The 27,989-nt window shown below is 42.2% G+C and overlaps 1 protein-coding gene across 2 annotated transcripts in view; it reads left to right on the forward strand.

Moving 5' to 3' along the window:
* LOC147615797 (putative polyribonucleotide nucleotidyltransferase 1, chloroplastic) overlaps positions 1–27,989 on the forward strand; it is a 116,434-nt gene that overhangs the window by 14,784 nt on the left and 73,661 nt on the right. The window contains exons 5-8 of one of the 2 annotated variants that reach the window (XM_086778405.1): positions 3,710–3,793; positions 8,992–9,056; positions 21,518–21,674; positions 22,249–22,305. In XM_086778405.1, coding sequence (XP_086634531.1) covers positions 3,710–3,793; positions 8,992–9,056; positions 21,518–21,674; positions 22,249–22,305 — 363 coding nt within the window. The remainder of the gene's footprint in view (positions 1–3,709; positions 3,794–8,991; positions 9,057–21,517; positions 21,675–22,248; positions 22,306–27,989) is intronic. The other variant, XM_086778406.1, reaches the window with a different exon arrangement.

The following is a 27,989-nucleotide window of genomic DNA, read 5'->3' on the forward strand; positions in this document are numbered from 1 at the left end:
GGGTCTTGTGCACTCGACTGTGCCCCATGTTTGACTTGCACACCCAGTAGGTGTACAAGTGACATGGCATTCTTAGCATCCATAACCACTAAGCAGGACATTTAAGCACTAATCTATTTTTATCCAGGCATTTACAGCATATATCCCAGCATGTGCAGCGTGTGTATGGGGCTGTTTCAGCACTAACATCAGCACATAAATCATCAAGAGCATTTAGGGCACATGAGCATCAGGTCATGGACTGTGGAGCCAGCCAACAGGGCCTGGTCAGCAGCCGACAGCATTATTAGGGCATTTAATGAAGTGGTGAGGTCTCAGATGGCTGGCTGACAGCAGTAGTCAGCAACCGACCAGCAGTATAACTCATATAAAAGGCAGCACATCATTTCATTCAGAAGATCATCTCAGCATCTGGGCATCCTCTTAGCATTTCCTGCCCAGGGAGCAAGGGGAGTCAACAGTTCAGCATTCAGCATCATCAGCAGCATAATCATCAGCATACAGTCAGCATTCAGTTCATCCTCTTGCCTCCTACATAGAGGAAAGCCAGCATCTCAAGGGTGGACCTCAGCATTGGAGAAGGGAACATTCAGTCAGCATCAGCATTCAGCATCTCTCTCTCTTCCTGAGATAGATATTCATCTGGGACGGGCATAGATCTATTTATAGATCTTCTTTGTAACCATTGCATTTAATATAGCTGCATTGCATTGACACCATTGTCTATTTCTTAAGTATAATTAAGTAAGTTTAGTTGAGCCTAAGGTTGTTTTACCACGATCAATCCCTCGCATGTCACACCATGCCTGTATTTGAACCGTGAGATCCCTCCAAGATTCAACCCGATACACAGGCACAAACAAGGGAGAAACCAAATGAAAGGGACACATGCAAGCTCACCTCCCAACTGTAGGTTCATGTCCGCAAACCTCCCTCAAGCCAGAGGTTAGGGTTCCACTCCCACAGGCTGAGCCAACCAGCCAGCTAGCCTTGGTGTTTCATACCACCACAGCTTGTATTAAGGGGCCTTCGGCAAGGCCGCTTATGATCGGCCATGCCCATGGCAGGAATAAGGCTCTTGATCTAGGTTCATACCACAATGAATCAATAATAACTCAAGACTCACTTATCTAGTGCTTATTTGCTGTTATAAATAACAGTCCAATCATAAATAGCCAATAACCTTGGATTTATTAATATTGAACCTTAGCCACCCATCCAAGCTTGCTTTCCCTAATCTGAAGGCTCCCCTAACCCTAGTGGATTAGTCCCAAACACTGAGGGTTAGTACTAGGTACATAACACTTCCAGAGGCTCGAGAAGCAGACTATCATGGGGAAATCAGACACGGGTGCACGGTCGAAGCCAGGGTGCCATCTCGCGAAAAATGCTTGAGCGTTGCGTATCGCAACGGGACTCTGTTGCAACACACGATCAGTTTCTTCGGGTGAATCAAACTCCACATGAGAGTAGCGAAGCTCAAGAAAATGGATGTTGGTGATTTTGCGGGGGTCACTGATGAGGGCTGCCTAGGGAAAATCCCAAATTTATCCGCGTAGGGTTGCTCCCTACGATCTTGCAAACGGATGTTAGTGATTTTGCTGGGGTCGCTGATGAGGGTTGCGTGGAGCAAGTCTGCGCAAGGTAGCTCCCTACGATCTTGCAAACCATAGAAGTGGCTGCGAGGGAGGATATTGTGGAAGCTAAGAGTTTGAGGTCTACCTTTGAAAATAGGCAAGGGACAGCGGCCTCGGCCAAGGATGACCGGCTGCCATGGAGTCCTCTTGGAAGGCGAAGACCAGAAGTGCCTACTCTTGATGATGATGAACAACCCGGAAGCTAAACGCCTGCTTGGAGAGTGACATGCGACGGAAGAGGGAGGGCTAGAGAGGAGTGGGGAGCATAGAACTAGGAGGTTGCAGAGAGGGAAAGGGGCTCACATAAGAAAAACACGGAGGCGGAGGAGAGCTTGAAAGGGCGAAACAATGGGGAGGAGCGGCGGTGGACAGCACGAAGTAGGAGGGTGGGCGTGATGAAGGTACATAGGCAGAGGGAGGCGAGGGGCGTCATACAGGAAGGCGGGTAGTGCAAATGGAGGCGGGGTCAATGGTGGAGAGGGAGGGGGTTGGGCAAAGTGGGAGGGTGCATGAGAGGAGGGGCTAGGGACGGCGCAAAGGAGAAGCAGAGCAGTGCAAAGTAGAGGAGGAGGGGTGGAAGCAGAGACAAGGGGTGGGGAGGCAGTAGGGGAGGTGGAGAAGGGGAAGGTGATGGTGAGGGTGGAAGGGAGAAGGCGACGATGGCGAGGACAAGGGGGGTGCGATGGCGTAGGGGTCATGCTTGCAACAGGAGAGCTCTTGCTCGTTTTATGCAATCAGCTTCCTGTAGGCTTCTAATAATATGTCACCTTATTATGTTTTTAAGTTCAAAAATGGTTTCCCTAGGGCCTATAAGAAGTAATGTATTGGTTGAGAGTTTGCTCCATATTTCACATTTCTCTCAAGAAGTGTGTAACATGAGTGCATAACTTAATAGAGATTAACGCAAAAACATAGATTAAGTTGCAGCTTAACACAAATCTCTCTGTGCGGAAGTGTGAATGAAAGCATGCAATAGATAAGATAGATGTAGACCTAATCTATTGTCTATTACGAACATGAATGAATATTTACAATGATTGCTGAGGACAAGCACTAGATGATGCTCACGATATGTCGGGGGTGGCTTTATCTTGCTTGCTCACCACGGCTGACCCTCAACCCTAGCCCTCTATTTATAGTGAATTACGGGCTAGTTGGTTGGCCTATAGGGTTGGTTGGCTGCTAATCCTAACTTATTAATAATAATGTCCAAATATAATTGAAGTGTCCGCACTTGGCTGCTCATTGGGCGCGTGGAGGACCAAATACAATGAAATGGCTGAAAAGCCCCAAAATTGATCAATACTTGGCCACGAACACGCCCTTTAAAGTGGTTAAACGGTAAGGACATCTCCATGTCACACCGCTGACGTGACGAAGTCCAAGCATGAACTTGCTAGTAATCATAGAAGTGTTATTGACCTCCAAATACAATGAAATGGCTGAAAAGCCCCAAAATTGATCAATACTTGGCCACGAACACGCCCTTTAAAGTGGTTAAACGGTAAGGACATCTCCATGTCACACCGCTGACGTGACGAAGTCCAAGCTAGTAATCATAGAAGTGTTATTGACCTCCATTTCTTCGTCATGCTTCACCACTACCTCTTTCCCCAATTCTCTTCCTAGGCCTCCATAGGATTTTTACCTCTCTTCTGAGCGTACTACCTAGCTTCTATGTCCCTGTCTCTGCATCTTATCAAGTTCTTCTAACAGATGCAAACACCCAGCCCATTTTTCTCTTCCTTGTAGAAACCATCTATCTAAAGAGAGAAAATGGAAGAAATTGGGGAAAATTAACAGGCTGAAATAAAAATATGAATACTTTTTTGATTTTTGTAGGGTATGTTTTTTTGTTTTTTGGGCTTTTCTTCAGTTTAGTGACTTTTTCGGGTTGATGTGTGTGTGCACGCACGTGCACGCTGATGCGCATGTATGTGTGCGTGCATTCATGCATGGATGTGCGTGTTTGTTTATGGTTTTCACAAAAAAAAAGTGTGTTTATGTATAATAAGCATGCATACCCACAAATCCATTCTCTCTGGAAATTAAGTAGTGATTTGTTTATGCAGATCCTCATTTGTAGGCTCATTGATAGGCCCTTGAGACCGATGATTGCCAAAGGATTCAACCATGACACACAAATCCTTTCATGGGTAAGGTGTAGAGCTTCATGTGTGTCTCGCAAGTGGGTGCCATATGCAGTTCTAAAGTCTTTTCTTTTAGTTGTTAAGTCCACTATTATGAAACGAGTTTACCAGGCTGCATGATTTTTCACTGTTTTTGAATGCTCACCATCATAGTGGGAGTAGATCCTTGTAGGATTTAGTGTGGTATGCAATATTTCCCTCATAGTAGAAACTGACGTGTCAGTTGACAAGAAAAACAAAATGCATGGTAAACTGGGAGGAAGTAATAACTTATTCAATCTGCTCTGCTCCCTTACTTTTTCTTCTGAGCTTGCCTCTGTCTACCACTATTCACCATGGTCCATGCCCTGCAACACCACCATGCAGCTAGCCCAACATATGGTCATGGAGAACTCTGCAGTGATTAACAAGATTGGCACATGCAAGATGCAACACTATAGATTTGAGCATGCAGGTTTATGAATACATGTGGTTGAGCTTGTAGAAACGAAGTAGAGCTTAACAAGTCTTCCTTTAATTCTCTTCATCTTCCCAAGCTACAACTCATTTAGTGGAAAAGGCCAGTGCTTCATAATAGACCACCTCATTTCAAACTTTAAGAACACTTCAAGAAACATAGCTTCCCCGCTTTACTATAATACTTTAAGATCAAACTTGTGCCCGACAACTCTGAAGTTCATATCACCAGCACCCTTGCACTAGGTAGGGCATGCGACATGCTTGCAGAGGAATATGTAAAGAAGTATTGTCTCACTGGAAGTTTAAATTCTGACTGCGCTAATACAAGCTGATATTCATAGTATAGGTGACGATTGATTGACATGGTGGCACTTTGAGGTTCTTGTTTAGCTTTTCAAAGTCAAAATCATTGTTCTGCTGACAAGCAAAGGTAAACTAATGACTTGCTCATGAAGATTACCTTCAGCTTTTTACAAATTTTGGTCTTGTTTTATAGTTTGAAGGAATCATTCATGGGGAACTAGCAATATAAAGTTAGTGATTCACAGTTTAAAAGAATTCGTTTGTCAAATCCTCTGGCCTAAACTCTTGCAATAGAGGATGATGGAAGAGTAAGAAAACCCTAGCATCGCATAGAGATGATAAACCACCCCTCTTGTACATGCCACTTATCTGAGGTTTAACATGCATACTTATGTGGAAGCTAATTAATGAGGATTAACGCTAAGCAACAAAGATCAACGCTAATCACAAGAACAATGATGACACAAAGAAGAGAGAGACTCTTTACTTAACCTACTCCTACTATATATTACTTGACCTCCGGAGAAGTGATAGAAACTCAGCTCGTTGGTCTCTGTATAAAAATTGCATCCTCTTGGTTAGGATAAATTTTATATATATGTAAACGCGCACCTACTCTGGGGCGTTGATGACGTGAGTAGGGATGTCGTGGCACCTAGTCCATGCTATGCATAATGAAGTTGATGATCTGATACTCCATGATTGGACAATCATTGAGGTAAACTTCACACTTTTTGTATTCTTGTCTTTATTGGTTTTGTTTTAGTGAATTAGTCATTTAAAGTTTGTTTTTGCTAATTAGTTATTAAAAATTTGTTTAGCTTGTTTGTTAGAAATTCTTTTGTTGTGGTTCAATAAGAATTTGTGTGTGTCTATGTGGGCGTGTGTGATTTAGTTTTGTATTTGTCTATTTTTGCAAGTTATTATTACTATTTTTTTTTCCTCGAGTGTCTCTATTAAGCCTTTTAATTTTTTTAATAAATTTTGTTTGTTTTTGGTGATTCTCTTCTTTCTTTTAAAATTATTCGTAAGTTCAGATTCATCTGGCCTTATGACGGTATATACTCCTACTATATATTACTTAATGAATGAGTAATTACATGATTGCAATCATAGGCCAAATCAAACTCTTGAATACAATTAAATGCTTTTTGTCCTCCTCTCTATGTTGTGAAAAAAGCTGATTTGGATGTGTAATTTGCAAACCCAAATGTCGTGGCTGCATGCCCTTGGTCTCGGCTTTGTGTGTCTTGTCTTCGAATCTCTTGCCAATTGACTCTCCCAAAACCTCGAGAAGCAATCATCTGCTTTAATTCCTTGCTTCTCCCATTTGTGCAACCAGAAACCTAAGATTTTCCAAGTCTACCATGAAGAAAATATGTGATGGCTTGATCACCGACTAAGACCTAGACTTGACACAATGTGCATGTGCATGCAAAACTATTGTTATATGCAAGACCTGTGCATAGAACCCCAAAGCACATGCACAAAGCCGATGCATAGAACACAAACCGTAATTTGGTGTTTATGCAAAAATGCAAACCTTTATTTGCTATCTAATGTGAAACAAGGCTGAAAACATTGATGCAAGGCCTGAACTAATATGAAGTTGGAAAACCCTAATTTTTGCCTTAAACCCTAATTTCAAAAGCCCTAATTTAGCATGCACAACCATACCTAGGACTGCCCTAGGCTCTGGTACCACTGTTACACGAGGAGTAGCAGAAGCTCTTAATTGTGATTAAGGCGTGTTGTTGATTATGGAAGAGGTTTGTCATGCATATCACTTTAAAGAAAGGCTTTTGCTTTACTTCAGTGAGCAACTTTACTACATAAAAGCCTTTTCCCAATTCAAAAGGTGAGATATTAAGGTTGCCAATTTTTTTTTTCTTAGCTCACATTGTTGGTACAACAGAAAAGAAACATATAGCAACAATCCCTTGCCCAATTAAAAAAGAAACAATGGTTCATGTGTTGTGTATCCGAATTATTGGTTCATTACCTCGACCTTTGTATTCCAACAATTGAGCACCTATAGGGTTGTCAAACTCCTCCAAACTGCCCATATACGACCTCTAAAGCGGCTACAAGAAATATCGTCACGTCTACGTGGCATCCAATTGCGGTGTGCACCCCTCACTCTAAACTTGGAGCATAGGGCAAACCTTGCACCTTTGCTCCTTTCTTGACTTGATCGATTTGTAGGCTCATCTCCCAACTCTTTGGCTCTTCTTCTACTATTGCCCCCACTAGAACTACTGGCACTTCTTGTGGCTCCTTTACCAATGGATGCTCTTCCCACATGGAAGACCCTTTGCTCCCTCGAAAACTCCCACGGCATTATCTGCTGATTACATGTACATACGCTAGTGGTAGATGCTTCCTTTTTCCTTTTTCTTTCAGTTTTACATGGCTCGGTATATCCATGGTACCATTGTACCACTTGTGGTCTCATAGACCCTTGGATTCCTTTGTAGACATTAATATTACTTTTTTTCTTTCTTTCTTCTCATGAGTCATGACACCAGATGTGCGGGCGGGCATAATATGTTGGCCTTGGGGTGGATTCTTTTGCGGTGGTTGGTAGGGGCTCCCAAGAGCTAGCTGTCCATGGTACCATTGTACCACTTGTGGTCTCATAGACCCTTGGATTCCTTTGTAGACATTAATATTACTTTTTTCTTTCTTTCTTCTCATGAGTCATGACACCAGATGTGCGGGTGGGCATAATATGTTGGCCTTGGGGTGGATTCTTTTGCAGTGGTCGGTAGGGGCTCCCAAGAGCTAGCTGTCCCCTTAGAATGCTAGCCATCACTAGGGGAGGGCCAAAGAAATCAATGATCGTGGTTTGGGTGGTGTCACATGTAGTGGTTGCACTCTATCCCCTCCAATGTGCATAATCTGCATGTGTGCTGCTCCTATTGTGTGCTCTGTGCTCCCCATCTCAATCGGAAGGTGATGGGAGAGAGGATAATGGCAATCGTCATTGCATGAGACATGCTGGTGGAGGTAACTAGCAAAAAATGGGAAGATCTATATTAAAAAGGTCACGTGCTTCAAAAGCTAGTCAAGAAGGCTGTTTCAATCCTTTGTCTATACATAGAGTGGATTCATATCTTGATGGGAATGATTTTATTTTCTAGTGCAGCTCTATGACTTGGATATGTACATACATGTGGAAAATAAGGGTAAATAGCTACCCCCACATAGAACTTGAAAGAAAGCAGTAAATGTTGAATAATGCAACGTTTTTCTTGTAATACATATCTAATCTTTGCTATGCCTGAGTTTTCAAAAGGTGCCTTTTTTTTTTGGGCATGCCGCATTTTCGAAGCACTCAAATTTTTTTTCCCTTCTGCCTGTGTTTCACCCACGAATTTCTGTCTGCACTACCAACTTAACAACCATCTTCTCTGCCATTGGGTCCTTCTCCTCTCATGTTGCTGCTGTCATTTCCTCGGGATTGCTGCAGCCCCCTCCTTTCACTTCAATCTTTTCCCTTTTCTTCCTGTTCCTAACTTTATCGCTTCTCTTTTTCTTCCTTTCCCTTTTCTTCCTTATTCCTTCTTTCTTCTTTCGTCTTCCTCTCCCCCCCCCCCCCATTTCTTCCTTGTCTTCTTTTGTTCTAACCTTCATTGTAATGTTTTTAACTAATTTATATGTTTTCTTTGTTTATTGAACTATATTTATAGTGATTTCTAAGATTTTTTTTTGACATTTACTGATTAAAAAAACCTCATTATGAAACCTTGCGATATTCTCCCAGAGTGACAGAATGTATTGCAACAAAACCTTCAAAGCATTGGGAACAAAAAAAGCTGAAAAAGTTTCTGCTGAATATGGCACATGCTGCTGCGAGCTCTAGCTTGTTACTCTCTCCAAGTATTCTTGTTTGAAGCAACCTGACACGATACATAATGAGGAATACAATGGGTACATTTCATTGGTCTTGCTCTGTTGTGCTAGTTTTGATTTGGTGCAGTCGGCCCTCATCTCCAGAGCTTGGCGAATAGTGATCTTATCTGCAGATCTTGGGGAAGTGATGTGATTAGGGTTGATGTCCAGATGAATTTTTGATGTGTCTTTATTAAATCAAGAGATTGTCTTGATCAAAGCATTAAACCTCCTCTTATTTTTTGGTTGGCTTCCATTTGCGTGCAGAAAATCCCAGTTCTATATAGGTGCACCTTTAAAGCATGGATGATGTGATTTTATTTGTAGTTTAGAACCAAATTTTAAGTTTTTTAGGTCTTTATAGATTCAAGAAGCAATTTTGGAGGGAGCTTCTTGACCCCCAAAGTTGCCATGAAAGATAAAATGAAACAATGTCTGCATTAGGGTTATTCATGCTGGAATGAATGCTTATAGAAACTGAGAAAAATGAACTTTGATTTTACCAGAGCCACCTTGCTGATGGGAAACTGTTTTGCTGTGTGCTGCAGGTGTTCAGCTACGATGCTATACATTCTCCAGAACCATTAGCAATAATAGCAGCTAGTGCTGCCTTGTAAGTGAATGAGGAGAGTTAATTGTCGACAAAAAAGTGGGTCGGATTTTTGTGAGATGTGTTGTTGGTTTTTCATTTGCAAGCCTTTTCTAATCAGCTTCTGTATAAAAAGACTTTAGACAGCGAATGAGGTGATAACTCAAGTGGTGAAGGTGTTTGCCTAGGACCAAGAGGTCTTGGGTTCAAAACCCCCCCCTTGGTGCTTCCCTCGTGCTTCCTCAGTTGCATCGCCTACGGGTAAATAAATAAGCGCCTACGGACGGCCGCCTATGGGCAGTGAAAATAGGTAACTATAGGAGGATCTTGGGCCAAAGGCCAGTTGGGGGAAAAAGAAGAAGAAGACTTTAGACACACCTTAGAAGTTTGTTAGCCATTAGTTTATCCAGTAGGTTGAATCTACAGTCATGCCTCTATTTATAATATTTTGCAGGTCTTGCAAGTTTTTCCGCAAAGAATGTTTCTACCATTAGCTGATGGTGATCTAGAGTGAGCTGTTCAAGATGTTTGTGAGTGGGAAACTGTGTACTGAATCGACCCTTTCTAAAAGAAGCACGGTGACTTGAAGGCTTCTTTAGTCAGCCCATGAATAAAATACAGGCATTGCTCTAATGCTCTTTCAAGGGAAGTAGATAGGGAAATCTTAGTTATGGAATTTGCGATCAGCAAGCTAATTTATATTAGCCCTCATCGTGGAGTTGGTGTGTGTTCCTTTGGATATTAGACCTTCAATAATGCTTATGGTTTCCATTCGCGGTGCTGAAAATTCAGTTTTCATTGTAGCGCAGCCTTCTGATGTTTCAAAGAAGCGAAGGATGTTAATGCAGTTGCCGATGGAGTTTTTGAATGCCTTTTCATCTGAGCCATGAGTTGATCAAAGGATAGAGGTCTTTTGAGAACTCAACCGAAGATTAATGTCCTCACGAGCATCACATGATTGCAATGGAAAGGAGGAATATATCTGGATAGCTCAGAAAGGGTACTTGAGAAGAGAGGTTCCCACTTTATGTTGGGTCAATTATTGAAGGTCTGTTTCAAAATAACAGGAGTAGATTTTTTGAAATTGGAAATGTGCCCATTGAATAACAACAAGATATAATCTAGTGAAAAAGTAGTTGGCTTATGTCCCTCTCACTTGTAGTCTTTGCCTATCAGGAAGGTTACTTACCATTAGACTAATGCGAACATCTTTGTCACCAGGTGATCAGGGATCATCTTTGTGTGATTGCTTGGTTCCTAGCTTGTGAATAGGAATGCCTGTGAGGGAAACGGTAGCAGAACGTTTCATTAATAAGTTTAAGTCAAGATCAAAGCAATGATTATCCACCAAGGTGCATAGCTGTATCATTTTCTAGTTTCTTGGTTGTGTCTCTTGCATTGCTGATAGTAAGAAAGAAGTATCAGGTTCAGGGTTGTTAGAGCGTAGCACAAGTGGTTGGAGGTCAAAGCTTATAACTAGCATATGGGGGCTCTGCCGGGGTCAGGGTTGTTAGAGCGTGGCACAAGTGGCCAGAGGTCAAAGCTTATAACTATCATATGGGGGCTATGTCGGATGCCTGGGCTTCCCATCTGGCAGCATCACATGTCTGCTGATGCAGCTTGTTTTATTGTGATGCGCATGGGCTGGGATGGGCACTAGATTAACAGTCAGGACCAGTTGAACCAGGCAGATTAGGTGGACAAATGCCACGTGGGCAGGACAGATCGGTTGGACCAGGCAACAGATTAGTCCGACCCAAGTGTCAAATTAGTTTGGTAAACCAGCCGCTGTAGTCGGAATGGCAGGTATAGCATATATAAAGGCTTTCCATCCCAGATTATAATCATAAAAAATAACAAGATTGTGTAGCCGACAGTCCCCAGATTTCTTAGTCTTCAGTTTGCAGTAGCCAACAGTCATAGTCTTTATTTCACAGCAGTTTACTCTTGTAATTTAGCGACAGCAGTTCCCTATACAACCTATGTTCAGTCTGCACTAGCACAGCATCAAAGTGTTTATCTTGCTCCAAGATATTGAGAACACATAAAAAGTAAGAAGCTAGCACTTAGAATTTCTAGGGTTTCGACAGCGTTATCCGCCATTCCAGCCCAGCCATAACCCTGTAAACATAATCAGAAGCAAACTTGGGGTCATGGATTGGAGGCCGTTTTGTTCAATGTCTAGGGTTCTCAGAAAGGTGTGGAAGTTCTTCACGTGGCACCATCTCTAGGAGAGCCTAGAGGTGACCGCCATAGCTTTGTAGCCATTTATATAGTAGGAATGTGTGGACGTGGGCTAATAATGGGTCGGACCACATTTTTCCTCTTTAGAAGGTTTTTTCTCCCGAACGTATATACGCACTCTTATGAGTGTGTATAAGTGACCTTATCATGTCACTTCATTTATACTTCACTCATTTCTCATCAATCTACTTTGAGTGTTGTGATTCCATCTATCTCTTCTTGGTTGCTGTAGCTATGTGTGTGTTGCTACTTTGATCTCCATTCCAACAATTGGTATCAGAGCAAGTTTTCTTGGCTCTCACCCCTTGTCATCTTCTCTTGAAGTTATTCTTATGATTGTCTTAGATTGAGCTATCCTCTTAGGTGGAGATATAGTGCGATGTTAACTACATTAACAGAGTTTTTGCGTGTTTCAGAGTGTTTGGGATGCGTTTTAAGGCTCGTTCACATGCTTTAAGGTTTCCGCAGGCATCCCGAGGGAGTATCAGTTTCAACTGTTATTGTTCGATATGGAGAATTCTTCACAGTAGAAGTTTCTCATCATGTATCTTATTCTTTTGTAAATCATGCTCTCATTGTCAATATATGCAATGAAGAGGAACCTTTCTCCTTTGAGGAAGCACAAGAAAATGATCATTGGATGCAAGCCAAGCAAGATGAGTATGACTTACTCCTAAAAAATGACACTCGGTATTTAGTAGATTTGCCTTATGGTAAAAAGGTCATTGATACGAAGTGGATTTATAATCTTAAGCGTAAAGCTGATGGTAGCGCTGATCGTTACAAGGCAAGGTTTGTTGCAAAGGGTTATGCTCAAGAGAACGGCATAGATTATGATGAGACCCTTGCATCCATATCTTGTATGACTTCGATCAGACATATTATTGCATTGGCAGCGCATCATGGTTGGAATGTACATTAGTTGGATATAAAAGACTGCCTTCTTACATAGTGACTTACATGTGGAGGTTTATGTATCTCAGTTCCATGGTTTTGTTGAGAAGGGACAAGAATCTAAAGTAAGTGTCACCGGCCTTTGTATTTTGATATCCAAGGAACCAGGAACAAAGGAGATTTCTCAAGATTTATATTCCACTGCAAGGAATTGAGTATTCTAGAACTCGAGGATTGTTATCCAAGTTGTATCCAAAAGGAGCAACTATGAGATTGAACAACACTAAATGTTTTGTACAAGAGTCATGGTACTAGCCATCTCATGGAGGCATCAGTGAAGGAAATCAGAATTGAGTACATGGATATGAATACTGTTAGTCTACCATAGTCAGACATTGACATGGGTAGTTGGATCATAGTAGGAACTGGTGTAAAACCCAATAAATTGGTGTCAAAACCAAGAAACTATTTGTGCATTCATTTGTTCATTTGATTTATGCTTGTGAGCATATCTATGTATGTGTGCCAAGGGTCGAGGATGTCCGGTTAAAGCTAAGAACGAGCATGTGTGTACGTGTTTGTGTCTTCTGACATATAACGAGTTTGATAGGAAGAGAATCATGCTAAGAAACTCTTGCCTGAGGGCAACTCTAGAGGTGCAAGGGGTGGGAGTATCTGCCAAACAGGTGAAACCCAAGGTCACCTTATCTGAAGGGTGAAAAGTCTGAGGGCAAGATGCTCCCCAAAGCCAACCACAAGAGAAGAGGAGGACATTCCGCATGAAGATTCATGTCTCAAGAGCTAGAGAGAGAAGAGCTAAGCCCACAATGAGAAAAAGTAGAGAGAAGCAAGACCTATCAGTTGAGGACAACTATTTAATAAGTTGGGGGGATGTCACTGAAGCATCAAAATACAGGCTGCCGATATGCAAAAACGAAACGTGTGCCCACAAAAAAAGCACAAATTTTTTTCATGGAAAAAAAGGTGATGTGGCGATAGTGACGTGGTACTGACACTTGGCAAGATAGCAGTGCAAGGCACCTTACAGGCGTGGAATGATGTGATCAGCTTTGGAATGCAAAAGATTAAAAGCTTTTTAACTACTAAAAAGAGAAGATCTTTTATTATTGAAAAGATGCTTCTTGGGCTATAAGTGAGCTTTAAAGCGCTTTTCTTAAGTGCTTTTGGGCAAGAACTATAAATTCAGCTATTCTTTCATTGTTGAGACATGTAAAAAGACAAGAGAGCTCTCTAGCTCTAAGAACTTGTACTCAAGACTCCTCCAAGGAGTTTTATCATATATAACTCAGAGGGGAGGAGGGCTTAGTGCAAGGCTATTTTGACTCCTGGTGTAATGTCTTCTCTCTCTACTCTCTCTTTTGTTTATTTTCAGATTTTCTCAAAGTTTTATGTGTGAATTTGTTATTTTCTTGAAGATAAGCTGAGTACCTGTGCCACAGTTCTTATGAAGTCCTGTTACAATATGCAGGTTAAGAAAAGCTTTACATCGCCTTAAGTAGGCTTCCAAAGTATGGTATGAGAAGATAAACTCATACTTAGTTGCAAATGATTTTTGCAACAGTCCAACCGAGAGAACTTTCTATGTAAAGAGGAGCAAAGATTGTTTTTTAGTCATCGTTTTATACGTTGATAACATGCTGCTCACATGTCCTAACATGGTGAAGATTTCAGCCTTCAAGGCTGAATTACATGCGTCAGTTGAGATGACAGATTTGTGCTCGTTGCATTATTATTTGGACATAGAGCTTATTCAGCGTGATGATGATATTATGATGATGCAGTTAAAAGTAAAAGTGTTATTCTTATTAAATTTGATTTTTATGCATAGAAAGATGCATAAAGTTTGTTTTTTTATTATAAAAGTGTTATTCTTATTAAATTTGATTTCTATGTATAGAAAGATGCATAATGGAATTTTTTTATTATAAAAGTGTTATTCTTATTAAATTTGATTTCTATGCATAGAAAGATGCATAAAGGAATTTTTTTATTATAAAAGTGTTATTCTCATTAAATTTGATTTCTATGCATAGAAAAATGTATAATGGAATTTCTTTTTTATAAAAGTGTTATTCTTATTAAATTTGATTTCTATGCATAGAAAGATGCATACATGAATTTTTTTAATTATAAAAGTGTTATTCTTATTTACACGGTTTGGTCTTAAGACTGTAAGCTTGTTGCTAGACCAATAGAGACAAGTGCTAGGCATAGTTGCTAGGATGCAGGTGAACATATCATTTTAGCAGTAGGCTGTTGGATGCCTCATCTATCTATGTAATACGAGGCCAGATATTTAGTTTGGGGTCTCCCAACTGAGTAGGTTTATGCGTAGTCGCGGAAGTAAGCATTGGTAGGTTGCATTCAGATACTTATAGGACACGTAGTCCCTTGGCTTATTCTATGCTATGGGGGGTGATGTTCAGTTGTATGCTTTCAGTGATTCTGATTGGGATGGATGTTATGACACGCGAGTGTCCACCACTAGTGGCTTTTTCTTTTACCTTGGTGATTCATGTATATCATTGCTCAATAAGAAGCAGGGAGTGGCCACTTTGAGCTGTGAAGCTGAGTACAGGGAAGCCTTTATAGTGACTTTGGAGTGTGTATGGCTCAAATGCCTTTTGGTAGATCTTGGTGTTGGACAATAGTCCTCACCTCCATCTTCATTGACAACGAGAGTGCATTAGCCATGTTGTGAGGAACCTAGTGTTCCATGCTCGTACAAAGCACATTCAGGTGCATTATCATTATGTCGGGGACAGGTTCAATGCAAGAGAGATTAGCCTGGCTTATGGCTCTACATACGACGATGTGGCAGATATGTTCATGAAGGCTCTCTCACTAGAGAAGTTTAAAGCTTTTTGCAAAGCTTTAGACTTATTGCCATTTGGGGATTGAACAACCACAGATCCCCTGTACATAATCATATCATCATTACAATGGAGATGTGTAGCCATTTATATGGTAGTGATGTGTGGACGTAGGCTAATAAAGGGCCAAGGCACTTTTTTCCTCTTTAGGAGGTTTTTTTCCCCGAGCGTATATACACACTCTTATAAGTGTGTGTAAGTGACCTTATTATGTCACTTCACTTATTTCTCATCAATCTACTTTGAGTGTTGTGCTTCCATCTATCTCGTCTTGCTTGCTGCATCTATGTGTGTGTTGCTACTTTGATCTCCACTCCAACAATTGCAAGCTTCTTCCTCAGAGTGTTCTCACGTTTCCTTCCTTCTAGTTTCCAGGGCCTAAACGTGATGGAAAGTAGTGAGGTGTGGACGTAGGCTAATAGTGGACTGGGGCACTTCTTCACTCTTTAGGAGGTTTTTCCCTTGAGCGTATGTACACGCTCTTATGAGTGCAAGTGACCTTATCATGTCACTTCACTTGTACTTCACTCATTTCTCATCAATATACTTTGAGTGTTCTCTTCTTGCTTGTTGCATCTGTGTGCATTGCTACTTTGATCTCCACTCCAACACTCGCAAGCTCCTTCCTCAGTGTTATCACATTTCCTTCCTTCCAGTTTCAAGGGCCTAAACGTGATGGAAATTCAACTTGCTTGGGCCCTTTAATCATTCAGCACCAGTATACATATTGTTTTTATTGCAATCTCTTCTTCCAGTGTGTGAGTATCTTTTTTGTGCAGCTAAGGGCTTACATTTGGTAATTAGAGCAGGTTTATTAGTCAACCAGCCTCTGTTTTTTTTTTCCTAAGTGCGTTTTCCTATTTTTTTCCATACAGAATGTTTTCACTGGTCCAAACATATGTCATAGATGCATGCACAACGACTGCAATTCCAGCCATAGGTGCAGGCCCACATGAATGAGCGTCGCAATTCATGCTTCAACTTGCCACCCAGGGTCTTACTCTATGACTGTCTGATCCAGCTTCCGGCTTCATTGCCAGCATGGGTGTTGTTGCCTCACCAATTCCGCAGGTGGCTTCTATGCTAGAGCAACAGTTGGTGGCATTGTTGCAGCAGTTTCCCATTTGATAGTGCCACCTTGTCCTTCCATGGTCTGACTTGGAGGACACTTTACCACTCTTGGGTTGCATATCACAAACCAATAGATCACACACGGCCTCAGCGCCTTGCAATGGCCCACATCCGACACCATCAGTTCCCACATATTTCGTCTGACTGAAAATTAGATGATGAGTGGTTCCGGAACACGACTCCTATGTCCAACAAGGAGCGCTTCCACATACTAAAGGCTCTCAAGCCTTCTGGTTAACCAGCTTTGTGGTGCCGGCACATCGTCACTTTCGTGCAGTTGTGCAAGCTACTCGTATGTATATGCTTGTCCGTTTTACAAGATGCCTTCTTCTAGTAGTGCCGTAATGAGACTAACCATTATCTTGCCAGATTTTGCAAGATAGCCTTGGTTGTATCTCTTGATGTGGACGAGGATGAGAAGGTGTACAAGTTTGTGCACGACTAAAAGGATGATGGTCTTTGAGCTGATGTAGAGGCCCGATTCCCAGTTTACTCTAGGCTTGGCAGTGTGCTTGGTCTCGGCCTAGGAGCAGCGTGACAGTTGCTAGTTTGTGAACCTGATCAGAACCAAAGCCAGAAGTAGGGTTCCTCCTTCTCGCAGGGCCAGGTTGGTAAGGGCGGGTCCACTTCCAGTGGGGAGACTTGGAGGCAGAAGTAGGGTTCCTCCTTCTCGCAGGGCCAGGTTGGTAAGGGCGGGTCCACTTCCAGTGGGGAGTCCCCTTGTGGCACCTCTTTCCTGTGAAACTAGTAGAGAAGATGTGCATAAGCAAGTGTTTTCTTTGTCATGACACAAAGAGGGATTGCTTGTAGCACCAGTAAATCGCAGATAGTAGAAGAGTGATTGTTTCTAAGACAGTTGCCCTAGATTCAGATTCACCCCTAAAACCAGTACCACCTTCTATGACCAAGATCGCTAGTGTGTGGTCCACCCCAACCCTAGCCGTGGTGTTGTGGTTCATTGATGCACCCCTATCAGTTGTGTGAACTGCGTCTTCATGAGGAAGTTTATGCCACAAGAATCAGGAGTTCACTATCACACCAGGACAGTCTATTGTGGATCTTACCTTGGTGGATTTTATTCTCAGATAGACCCTTGGTTGGCCTTGTCTACAGTGTTGCCTCCACCTAGCCAACCCCAGGTCCCCTTGTCAGTCAAATGGATCCAGCTAATTATCTGGAAATCAGTACAGTGCTCCTGCAGTTTGATCCAGACCCAATTTGTTTCTCTTTTATTGATTCCACTATTGGTCATAGATTCACTGTCAGCTTTTGACCACAATCTCGAACTTTATCCAAAGTTGAAGCTTTCCTACTAGCGCCATCGGTACCAGACTTTCTGGCCATTGCAGTGGTGTGTCGAGTCATTCATGCACTAACGCAGGAGTGAGCTGCGAGCACTGAGTCGGCTGTTTTTACTCACCTTTGAGCTTCAGCCAGTCTCAACACTTCAACCAGTGACAGTATTTTCAATATTACTCTGGTGACAGTTTTCCAAAGTAGTATCGGCAATGTGGAGGCTTCTTCCCTAATCATTGCCAACTTGCCTCAGCACCAGTTTTGGCAGAGTAAATAATTTCATGTTTTTCAGGACCATCCATCGCAATGACTGTTGAAGATTGATAATCTGCTATGCTTACCTAGCACTGACCCAGCATGACTCCTATACAAATTGTTGATTGTGTTTGAGTGGACTGAAGAATGTCAACAAGCTTATGACAAGCTCAAACATGTGTTGGAAAATGCTCCAATTTTGTGAGCGTCATGATGGGATGTGATTTTTCATGTGATGCTGAGAGAACTATACCACCACGAAAAGGGAGGGGTTAGCCATAGAGAAATTTTACATTACCACTTAGGTAACAAGTTGATATTCTTTGTGGATCAACTGTGAATAAACTCTCTTTTGTACAAACTACCTTCAGTCTGAACCTTGTATTTGTTCAAGGAAAATATTCATAGTTTTTATTGCAATCTCTCTCTTGCAGCGTGTAAGTATTTCTTTGTGTAGTTGCGTGAATACATCAATGGGCCTGCACTTATATAGGCTTTGGAGTTTGTTGCGGCTGGATTTTTAGCCATGTTACATGCTCTATGTGTTGTGTCTGGTGATGGCATACCGTTCCTTTGCTACATTCTACCAATGGCTCTCTATCTGGCAATTGTAGGTGGAGAATCTATTTAAAAAAAAGGTTGATCTTGTTCATTTGATCAGAAGAAACTACTCGATATTATAAGCCTTTTACAAAGGGAAGCCTATCTTTCTCTTGTTCTGAAGAGCAATCTTTTCTTCTGTAATAGGGGGGCTAGACCTTAGTCTTGCAAAGGAGCTAGAGCCCTGCTAGCTGCCCCTGCACACTTCCTTCCCTGCCCCTTCCCATTTCCATTGTTGCCCCTCTTCTTCCCCTCCTTGTTGTTTCTTCCCCCTTTGCCCTCTTTTTGCCCGTCTATGCTTTGCGACCCCTTTACACCTGTTTCTCTTTTGCACTGGGGCTCCTCCGTTCTTCTCGTTTTCACCTTTTCCATTTTTTTCGCTGTTTTTTGGTCATGGACTCCCTTTTCGGAATACGTCCAAAGTTTCGGAATATGGGGATTTTGCCTTGATAAAAGCGTTTTTCGTGATCCATGTTGTTCTTGCATGGTGTCTGGACATTGAATTGTGATGCTGTTTTTGGGGTGGACATTGTCTAATTTCATGCATATGATTGTCCACCCCGCTTTGGGGATGCCGGAAAGGCCCAAGGATTGGAGTGTTAACTGTGTGCACCAATAAGTTTTGCGTTTGTGTATATGCATGAGGTAAGTGTGAAATTGATTGTTTATATTATTATTATTGCTGTAACTTTAGTATTGCAGGCATTAAGGTTTAAAGCATAAAGCTAAAGGGAGAGAACGTGAAGGGAAAAGCAAGGACATGTTTCCCCCTGGTAAGCGGACCGACCCTTCCTGACACACGAGACTGGACACGAACAAGACTAGCACATTATCCAAAGAATCTGTGTGTCTGTGTGTATGTGTGTGTCTTTCTCTGTTGGGAAACCTCAGTGCCACCATCCGCGCCATAGTGCTGCCGCACGGGGTGCGGCTGCTGCCTATGCACACCTATTACCTCCACCACATGGGTTGCGGCTGCTGCCTCTGCATGCCTCTTACCCCCGGGCTGTATGTGTGCCACTATTGTGCGCTGCTTCACTTTGCCCTTATGTGCCACTCTACCCGCTACAGTGTGCCGCCTGGGCCACCTGGAACAGCACCGCCTCCCGTGCTGCATTGCGTTGTCCTGCATCTGCTAAGCAGCGCCACCTTGCAATGCCTCTATTGTGCACGCTCTTGTGAAGTGCCCCCATCGCAGCCCTGCCAGCACTGCTGCCATTGCTGCCCTGAGAGTTGCTGTACTGTGAGTGCTGCCACACATGGCTGCAAGCCTTGTGCTTCATTTCCACCAACTTTCTCTGGGCACCGACCTTACTAACTGTTGGAAACATGGATCCTCCCACTTCCTCGGAGGGCACCCAACCTAGTTGTGTTCTTGTGCAAGCACGCTTAACTCGAGTGTTCCACAAAATGGTCTAGCCATCCAGACCCCAAAACTTTAAGGTGTTAGGTGACCTCCGGTTATCCAATTTGTAGAAACCTCAACTTGCCAAGATTGAAACCTAGTCTCACCACGTGAGTTGGTTCTCTCTAGAAGTGTGGATTGCATCTCCAACACCCCCCCTCAAGCCACACTTTGGTTGAGGTCTTAGCTTCCAGGATTGCAACCTCGGCTTTGATACCATGTTGGAAACATGGATCCTCCCACTTCTTGGGTTGTGTTCCTGTGCAAGCAGGCTTAACTGAGGTGTTCCACAAATTGGTCTAGCCATCCAGACCCCAAAACCTTAAGGTGTTAGGTGACCTCTGGTTATCCAATTTGTAAAAACCTCAACTTGCCAAGATTCAAACCCAATCTCACCACGTGAGTTGGTTCTCTCTAGAAGTGTGGATTGCATCTCTAGACTCCAACACAACATGCATCAATGATTTGAAGCTACACTTTTGGGTCCATGTAAGCAGCAGAAAACCAAGGTCATATTGGTGTTTTTGGCGCCTTTATACTTTTTTGGTAATTGACGAGTCAGAACATGCATTGGTTTTTTTGCCAAAGAGGGAGGAGAAGGCTTGGCCTTGGTTCCAGAAAGGAAGTGTTTTTGTGCTACATTGGACAAAGGACGGTTCGAGAAGGGAAGTGTTTTTGTGCTACATTGGACAAAGGACTTTTTGTTGGGTGCACTAGGATCATTGTGCTTGTAGGTTCATGTGGGTGTGGGCTGGTTAGAATATGTGGAGTCCCTTATGTGGGTGTGGTCTAAGTAAGATTGTGGGTGACGAGGATTGTCCTCGGCACCGATTTCTTTATCGAGCTCTTTCTTTTGTTTGATTCTATGGTGGCAAAAAAATGGTATTTGGGTGAGACCGAGTGCCCACAGAGCTTGGTATTACAAACCTGCTGAGAGGAGAGAAAAGTTTTTTTTGGGGGGAGGGGGCCCCAATATGGTATCCTGTGTACCTATTGACCACACACATGCATGTGATTATTCATTGCATCCATTCTCTCTTGCATTGTGTAGTTAATTAAGTGGATAATTGAGATCTCTCGGGCAACACCACTCTTTTTCTTCCTCGTAGAAGAGCTCATTTTTTCCAACTTCATGATGTCTTCTAGGAAACCAAATTAGTTGGAAATGCCATAAGGACTTTGATTATGCACTGATGTAATGTCAAGTTCCACAACGAGTTTGATTGGGAAGAAGGTTTCACATGAAAGGGGAAGTTTGCTTATCCGAATAAACTGCCAGAACATGTCAAATCATTCTTTAGTTTGAAGAATTGTGAGATCTTTTGGAAATTTTGGCAAGTCAGTATTTGTAAGAATTGAAGTTCTAAGTGGAGAGTTTTGTATTGCTGGACATCGAAAATTTGCAATGAGATTGATTGATGTTGTGATTGATGAGATCCATCAATTTTTGAGAACGTTGACAGGTCTAAAGAATTTTTCTTTTGTTTGTTTTGATATCTTATTAACTAAGATACTCCTTAGTCTTTTTGAAGAAACTACGAATCAAACAAAGTTGTCATGTGCAAGATGGTGACCCTCCAAAATGTCTAGGTGTCTATCAACTTGGGTTTGCATGTACACATTGTCCCAAATTGAGGTTCTTGATTGTGCCAATCGCTCAGCATTGACATTTACTACTTCTGTTAACTTTCCCTAATTATGGCACCAGTTTAAAGATGGTAAAAATGCTTTTTTAAAGACTTAATCTGTACTGTTTTTTTTTGCAGGGCGCTTTCTGACATACCTGTGGCAAAGGTGGTAGGCGCAGTCCGTGTTGGCATGATAGAAGGAAATTTTGTTGTGAACCCGACTGTCCAAGAAATGAAGTCATCACGGCTAGACATGATTGTTGCTGGTGCTGGAGAATCTGTTATAATGATTGAGGTGAGCAAGTGTTTGCATATATTTTGGATGGAGATCTTCAGGGCAAAGTCAGCTTCATAGACATCTGTTCTTCGGTGATACGTATTTGTTGAGATGTGTACCCCAATTGCTTTGTAATCTTTCCAAGTTTGATTCCTTTGGCACAGATTCAGTAGGCTCAGTGTCTTTAGTGACAAAAGCCATTTGTACAAGAGGGGTCTTACATGCTGATCCCTTGGAATTTTACATCATTATTATTTTATTCCGGATCTTTTACGTCCAATTGAAAATTCTGCTGAGGTACAGCAGTTGGCCAGTTTCTTTAGTCAGAGAAAAAGATGGAAACACTCCATTTGTTGTGGACACTTATTAACCAACTGATTTTCCTTATTCTTGATTCAGTTTGAATATACCTTTCTACAGTTTTAGAAACTGATGAAATGCTGATTTTAGCCTTGTGATTGATTTGGTGATTTCCTTAGTGCAGAGTGTTTTGTGGGTGTTACAATTATCACTCTTGTTTCGTGTGTTAAGTTGAGAGTATGAATTTTGGTATTGTAATGCATGATGCAAGGCTTTTGGTGTTACATGTCAGGGATGCTGTGAATTTGTGACAGAAGAGGAATTGCTCCAAGCCATATCAGTAGGCCAGGTATAGTTTTGAATTTGGTTATGGAGGTTATAAGGTTCAAGTATCAAAGTTTGGCTATCACATTGTTGAGATATTTTATGATGCTATGACCATTACTCGGGTGTGGCTCTGATTAAACACAAATCAATCCAGAGACGTGCAAGATTGACGATGGGCACATAAGATTGTCTAAGGGAATGGGGCAAGTCTGGTCTTTGAATCATAGACTTTTCAAACCCACTTCTGAAGGGGCAACAGCAAGGGGTAGAAAAAGGTTGCATTCGTCAATCAAATGGTTTTGATGTAACAGAAAGGAAGAAAAGTAAAAGCATTTTGATATTAATAAAAAGAGCTGTACATCTTAAAGAGGGACAATTCAAAATAAATGGCCATTCAAGTTCATATGTTTTTTTAAAATGTTCTTGAAGAAAATAAAGTCCTGTTTATATGGACAAGATTCCCCCACTCCACTAAACTGGGTAAATCCTATGATTAGAGTAGAGATCTCTAAGCACATGTTGGATGACAAGGACCAGCAGCAGATGCAGAATATGAAGGAGGCTCAAGATCATCAGAGCAGTAAGCAAATCCAAAGAGCTCCAGCCGTGAGCTTGAAGAAGGGAATATGGTGTTCATACGAGTCCGACCCAAGAGGAGCTCAATTTCCTTAGGCAAGTACAAGAAACTGTCACCAAGATATTGTGGACCGTATGTAATCACAAGGAAGGTTGGGGATGAAGCATAAAAACTTCTGCCACCCCCTTACCTGCACATTCCGCCTTTCTACTTAAGCCTGGTCCATTGATCTATGTAAAGGGATACTCTTCTTGGCGAAAATTTTGTATATAGTTGTGAGCATTATCAAAGGTCTCAAGTTTGCTAGAGCATCTTTCTAACCTTTCTTATGGATCAATTCGATCACCTGAGTATTGATATAAGGAGAGAGACAAATTTTTGATTGAGAACCCCCAGAACATCGTTAAGCTTTACTTACATTCTTCCAAAAACTTTGGAAAATGTTGTTTGCAAACCAAGGATTTCCAGGCTTTTGCCAGCTTTGCTAGATAGCACTGCATCATGAAATTCCTCAGTAAAAAGGTTGTTCAGCATGGCTGAAAGTTTTGAAGAAGTTATACGTCTTTTTGGCCTGTGATGAGATGAGCAGTGTAGTGGTCAATTTATGTAGAGCAGCGTGGAGGTGGGGAGAAGATCCTAGAATAGTAATTATTTACAACGTGAAGAGTTTCTTCTTCCGAGGCAGTGGGCTTGTCAAGCTTGCTGCTTGCCGTTGTGTAGAAGACAATTGGAGGTGTGTACCTCTATGGATTCCTCCTCGTTGAAGTCTCTTAATTGAAACTGGCCTTGCCGTAGGTGTACCTCTACTTGGTTGTGATGGCTAAAACCTGCTTCTTCCCATCAATGTGTTGAAAAGCATTTGCTCGGTGCTCCACCCTTGTGTTGTTTCTGTGGGCGACGGATGTGCTCTATTTTTAAGGCCCCAATGTGGTGAGCACCGTGGGCACTTGAAAGTTCCCACCTTTGACACTGGATGGTGGTTTGCTAAGTAGGATGCATGCTTGTGCGGGCTATGTGACCGCATTAGTGAGTGCTTGACAAGAAACCGTGGACACACTTTTTGAGGGTCCAAAGGGTGTTAGATGGCCATGGTTGCTGCACAAGATCTCTACGGGATCTTGTTGTAGTCTAATAGGATTCCAATCGGATGATATGGTCGATTGGTCATTTTGGACTAAGTCGTGGGTTGGCTGATGTTGCCGATCTATGTCCATACCGACCTTGGGTACTATATATAGACTAGTTTGACAGCCTTAGTTCATCATTGAGTTCATTGCGTTTAAGCACTCTTGGAAGCAAGACTTCCTCCGTTTAGAGTCTATCTAGATCGCCATCAAAGGTCCTTACCTGGAGCACATGGGTGGACAAATGCCTTCAATGCTTTGTATTGTGTTGATCCTACTCTGGCTATTATGTATTTCTACATGGTATTAGAGCATAGGTTCTAGGCAAAGCTTGTTTTGATAGTTTGCTATTTGAAGGCGGATTTGGAGAGATGAGCGAACTTGCAAATAACGCAGCCGCTTGTCTTCCATCTTTTCATGATGGAAAGTTGGATTGGACAGATCACACTCTTTAGAAGTTTAAGATTAGGTCTATTCTTGATTGAGTTGAGTTGTGGGAAACCGCAACAGGGGTTGATGCAAAGCCGAGTCCTACTCTAGATTCAATAGATCCACTTCAAGACCATACTGCTAGATTCTACTCTCACTTTGGCGTGGAGGCGAAGAAATACAGATATGCTACGTGCCATCTTCACGAGTATCATTGATTTGGTAATGATCATGATTCAACATACTACTACAGCTTTTAAAGCAATGGCAAGTTCTAAGGAACCACTATGAGACATGGAATCAAACAAGGATTCAAAACCTTGAGAATTAGCTTGCAGTAGAAAGACATTCTGATGGAGAAGCAACAAAGCAATTCATATAGTGGATAAAGAATGTGCAGATCAGACGGTGACGGTGGGGATCACTAAGACCAGTGAAGAGTTGGCACGCAAGTGCATCAGAGTGTTGCCTCTAAAGTATGACAGATTGGTGACTTCAGTGGACATGCAAGTGCGCAGCCCGCCTCTTACTTTTGAGAAGTTTGGGGCAATGTTGGTGGAGGGGGAGATGCATTTCAAAGCGAGTGATGGTAGTGGTCTTGTATTTTTCGTAAATCCAAAGAAAGGCAAGGGAAAGGGCTTCGATAACCCCAATGCTTTTGAAAAGAAGAAGAAATCTAAGGCATAGTGTTTCTATTGTGACAAGCCTGGTCATGTGGTCAATGCAAGTGCGCAGCCCGCCTCTTTACTTTTGAGAAGTTCGGGGCAATGTTGGTGGAGGAGGAGATGTATTTTAAAGCGAGTGATGGTAGTGGTGTTGTATTCTCGGTAAATCCAAAGGTAAGGGGAAGGGCTTCGATAACCCCAATGCTTCTAAAAAGAAGAAGAAATCTAAGGTAAAGTGTTTCTATTGTGACAAGCCTGGTCATGTGGTCAAATCATGTAGACTGAAGAAAGCAGATGAGAAAAATGACACTTTGAATCCTTGGAAAGAGTTGGAGAGCAGTGCTAAAGCAGAATTGGAGCTGTTTGTGGCAATAGAAGAAATTTTTGCAAAGGCAGAACATTCTTTAGCATCCAATGGTTCATGGATCATTGATAGTGGAGCATCCTGACATATGACCGACTAATCAAAAGGGCTGCTATGCCTCCCTCAACGTTTGTGGGGGAGTCCATCTTGGTAGTGGTTCGAAACAATGCCAAATGTCCAATGTTCGGGGACCATTTCTATTGTTTCTAGCAATGGTGATACTAAGAAGTTATCTGAAGTCCGTTATGTGCCAGACATCAAGAGGAATCTGTTATCTGTAGTGGCTATAGATGACCGTGACTTGAAGATTCTCTTTGATAAGGCTAATCACAGATGCTAGCAGCAATGTCGTTGGGAAAGGAATCCGGCACAACGACTGGCTTTTGAAGCCTGAGCCTATGTCGGGACAAGCAAGCTATGACATGAGATTTTTAGACATTTGAGCTTTGTAGTCTTAAAAGAGATGCAAAGGTCTAGGATTGTGGCACATCTTCCGGTATTCTCAGAGATGTCATATCTCTGTGAAGCTTGTATGATGGGCAAGTAGCATCGGCATGCATTTCTAGAAAAAAACAAGAATCGTGTAAATGCTCCTCTAGAGCTTGTACATGTAGATCTCTGTGGTATAATGCCAACCACCACTACATTGGGTGTTCTTCCTACTACTTGTTACTGATCGATGACTTAAGTAGAAAGATATGGATGTATTTTCTTCGGGATAAGGCTGAAGCTTTTGGAAATTTCAAAATATTGCAAAACTTGGTAGAGAATGCGACAAGAAAGAGGCTAAAGAAGTTTCGATTAGATTGAAGAGGAGAATTCACATAAAGTGAGTTTAATCCCTACAACAAGGAGCACGAGATTAAGAGAGATTTGACAGTTGCTCACACTCCGCAATAGAATGGTGTTGCAAAGGGCAAGAATCGCAGAGTTGTGGAGATGGTGCGGAGTACACTCAAAGGCAAAGGATTATATACTTCTTCTTGGACCAAGGCTGTTAACACTTCAATGCATATCCATAACAGGAGTTACACAAAGTAGTGAAGAGCATGACACGTCAAGAAGCTTATTTAGGCAAGAAACCTTCAGTTGCATATTTCAGGACGTTTGGTTGTGATTGTTTTGTGCATGTTCCAGACTCATCTAGAACGAAGTGGGATTCAAAGAGCATGAAGTGTATCTTGTTGGGGCACAATATGGAGCGAAGGGTTATCGACTATACGACCCAAAGGCAAAGAAGATAATTGTCAGCCGTGATGTGGTGTTCAAGGAACAACTTTATCAAGTGGAGGAGAAGGCTTTGTCTACACTATCTTTCAATGAAGTAGCCTGGAAGACACAACCACCAGTGAAAGTACCAACTCCACAAGAGGTGGATTCATTAGACAATGAAGTGGAGAAGCCTGCAACACAACAGAAGGGTTTATATCCTAAATGGGTTAAGCAGCTTTTGAATGGGAAAGCTCGGCCAGCAATCAAAGAAGAGCCAATAGCTATTTGTAGATCCAAGAGAATAGAGCAGAAGAAGGCCTCCGTCCACATTGTCAATATGGCCTTGATGGCTAAGATAACACAAGTACAGGAGCTAGCTAGCTTGGAGGAAGCATTAGTAGATTTGAATTGGAGGGGGGCCATGGAGTCATGTTTGACTCAATTTTGAGAACCCACACAAGTACAAGGCTCGGCTCGGCAAAGGGGCCGCACTGAAGCAGCTATGGGTAGCTACTAAAAGATTGACAAAGGCAAGGCGAAGGTTCCGATCACCGATCTCAGTATGCGGGAGAAATTTTGAAGGCATTTGGCATGGCTGAGTGCAAGTCAATGGTTACACCCATGGAGGTTGATGCGAAGCTTTCTGTGGAAGATGCTTCTCCACTTGTGGATATGGAGTACAAGAAATTGGTGGGGAGTTTGATCTTTCTATACAATACATGGCTTGAGATCAGCTTTGCAGTTAGTGTCCTTAACACGTTCTCAAATCAGCTCAGAGAGAACCATTGGAAGGCAAGGATGCGGGTGTTGAAATACATTTAAGGTACCATTGCGTATTGCATCACTTACAAATCGGGCAATTCCTTTACTGGATTTTGTGACTCAAATTGGGAAGGAGATTGTCAAAGCAAGAAATCTGTTTTTGGTTATTTTTTTCTTCTTGGGTTTGGAATTACATCTTGGATCAGTAAGAAGCAGCCTAAAGAAGCACTTTCTTCTACAGTGGCCGAATACAAGGCAACATGCTTTGTTTCATGTGAACCAGTCTGGTTGAGAAGGATCTTAGGAGAGAGAGTGTTGCTCAAAAGGGAGCGGCAATGTTGTTGTGCGACAATTAGAGATGCATGGTGATTGCCAAGAACTTGATGTTCCATGCTGGCACGAAGCACATTGAGATACAATGTGGTTGCATGGTTAGGAGATGGCTTATGTAGACTTGGCACTTTGCCAAGTAGGATGTATGCTTGTGCGGGCTATGTCATGGCATTAGTGAGTGCTTGACAACAAACCGAGGACACACTGATCTCGGGAAGTAGGGCCAGTTTGAGGGTCCAG

Source organism: Cibotium barometz, chromosome 39 (genome assembly GCF_041138505.1).
Source record: "Cibotium barometz isolate CiBa-2024 chromosome 39, ASM4113850v1, whole genome shotgun sequence".
NCBI lineage: Eukaryota > Viridiplantae > Streptophyta > Polypodiopsida > Cyatheales > Cibotiaceae > Cibotium > Cibotium barometz.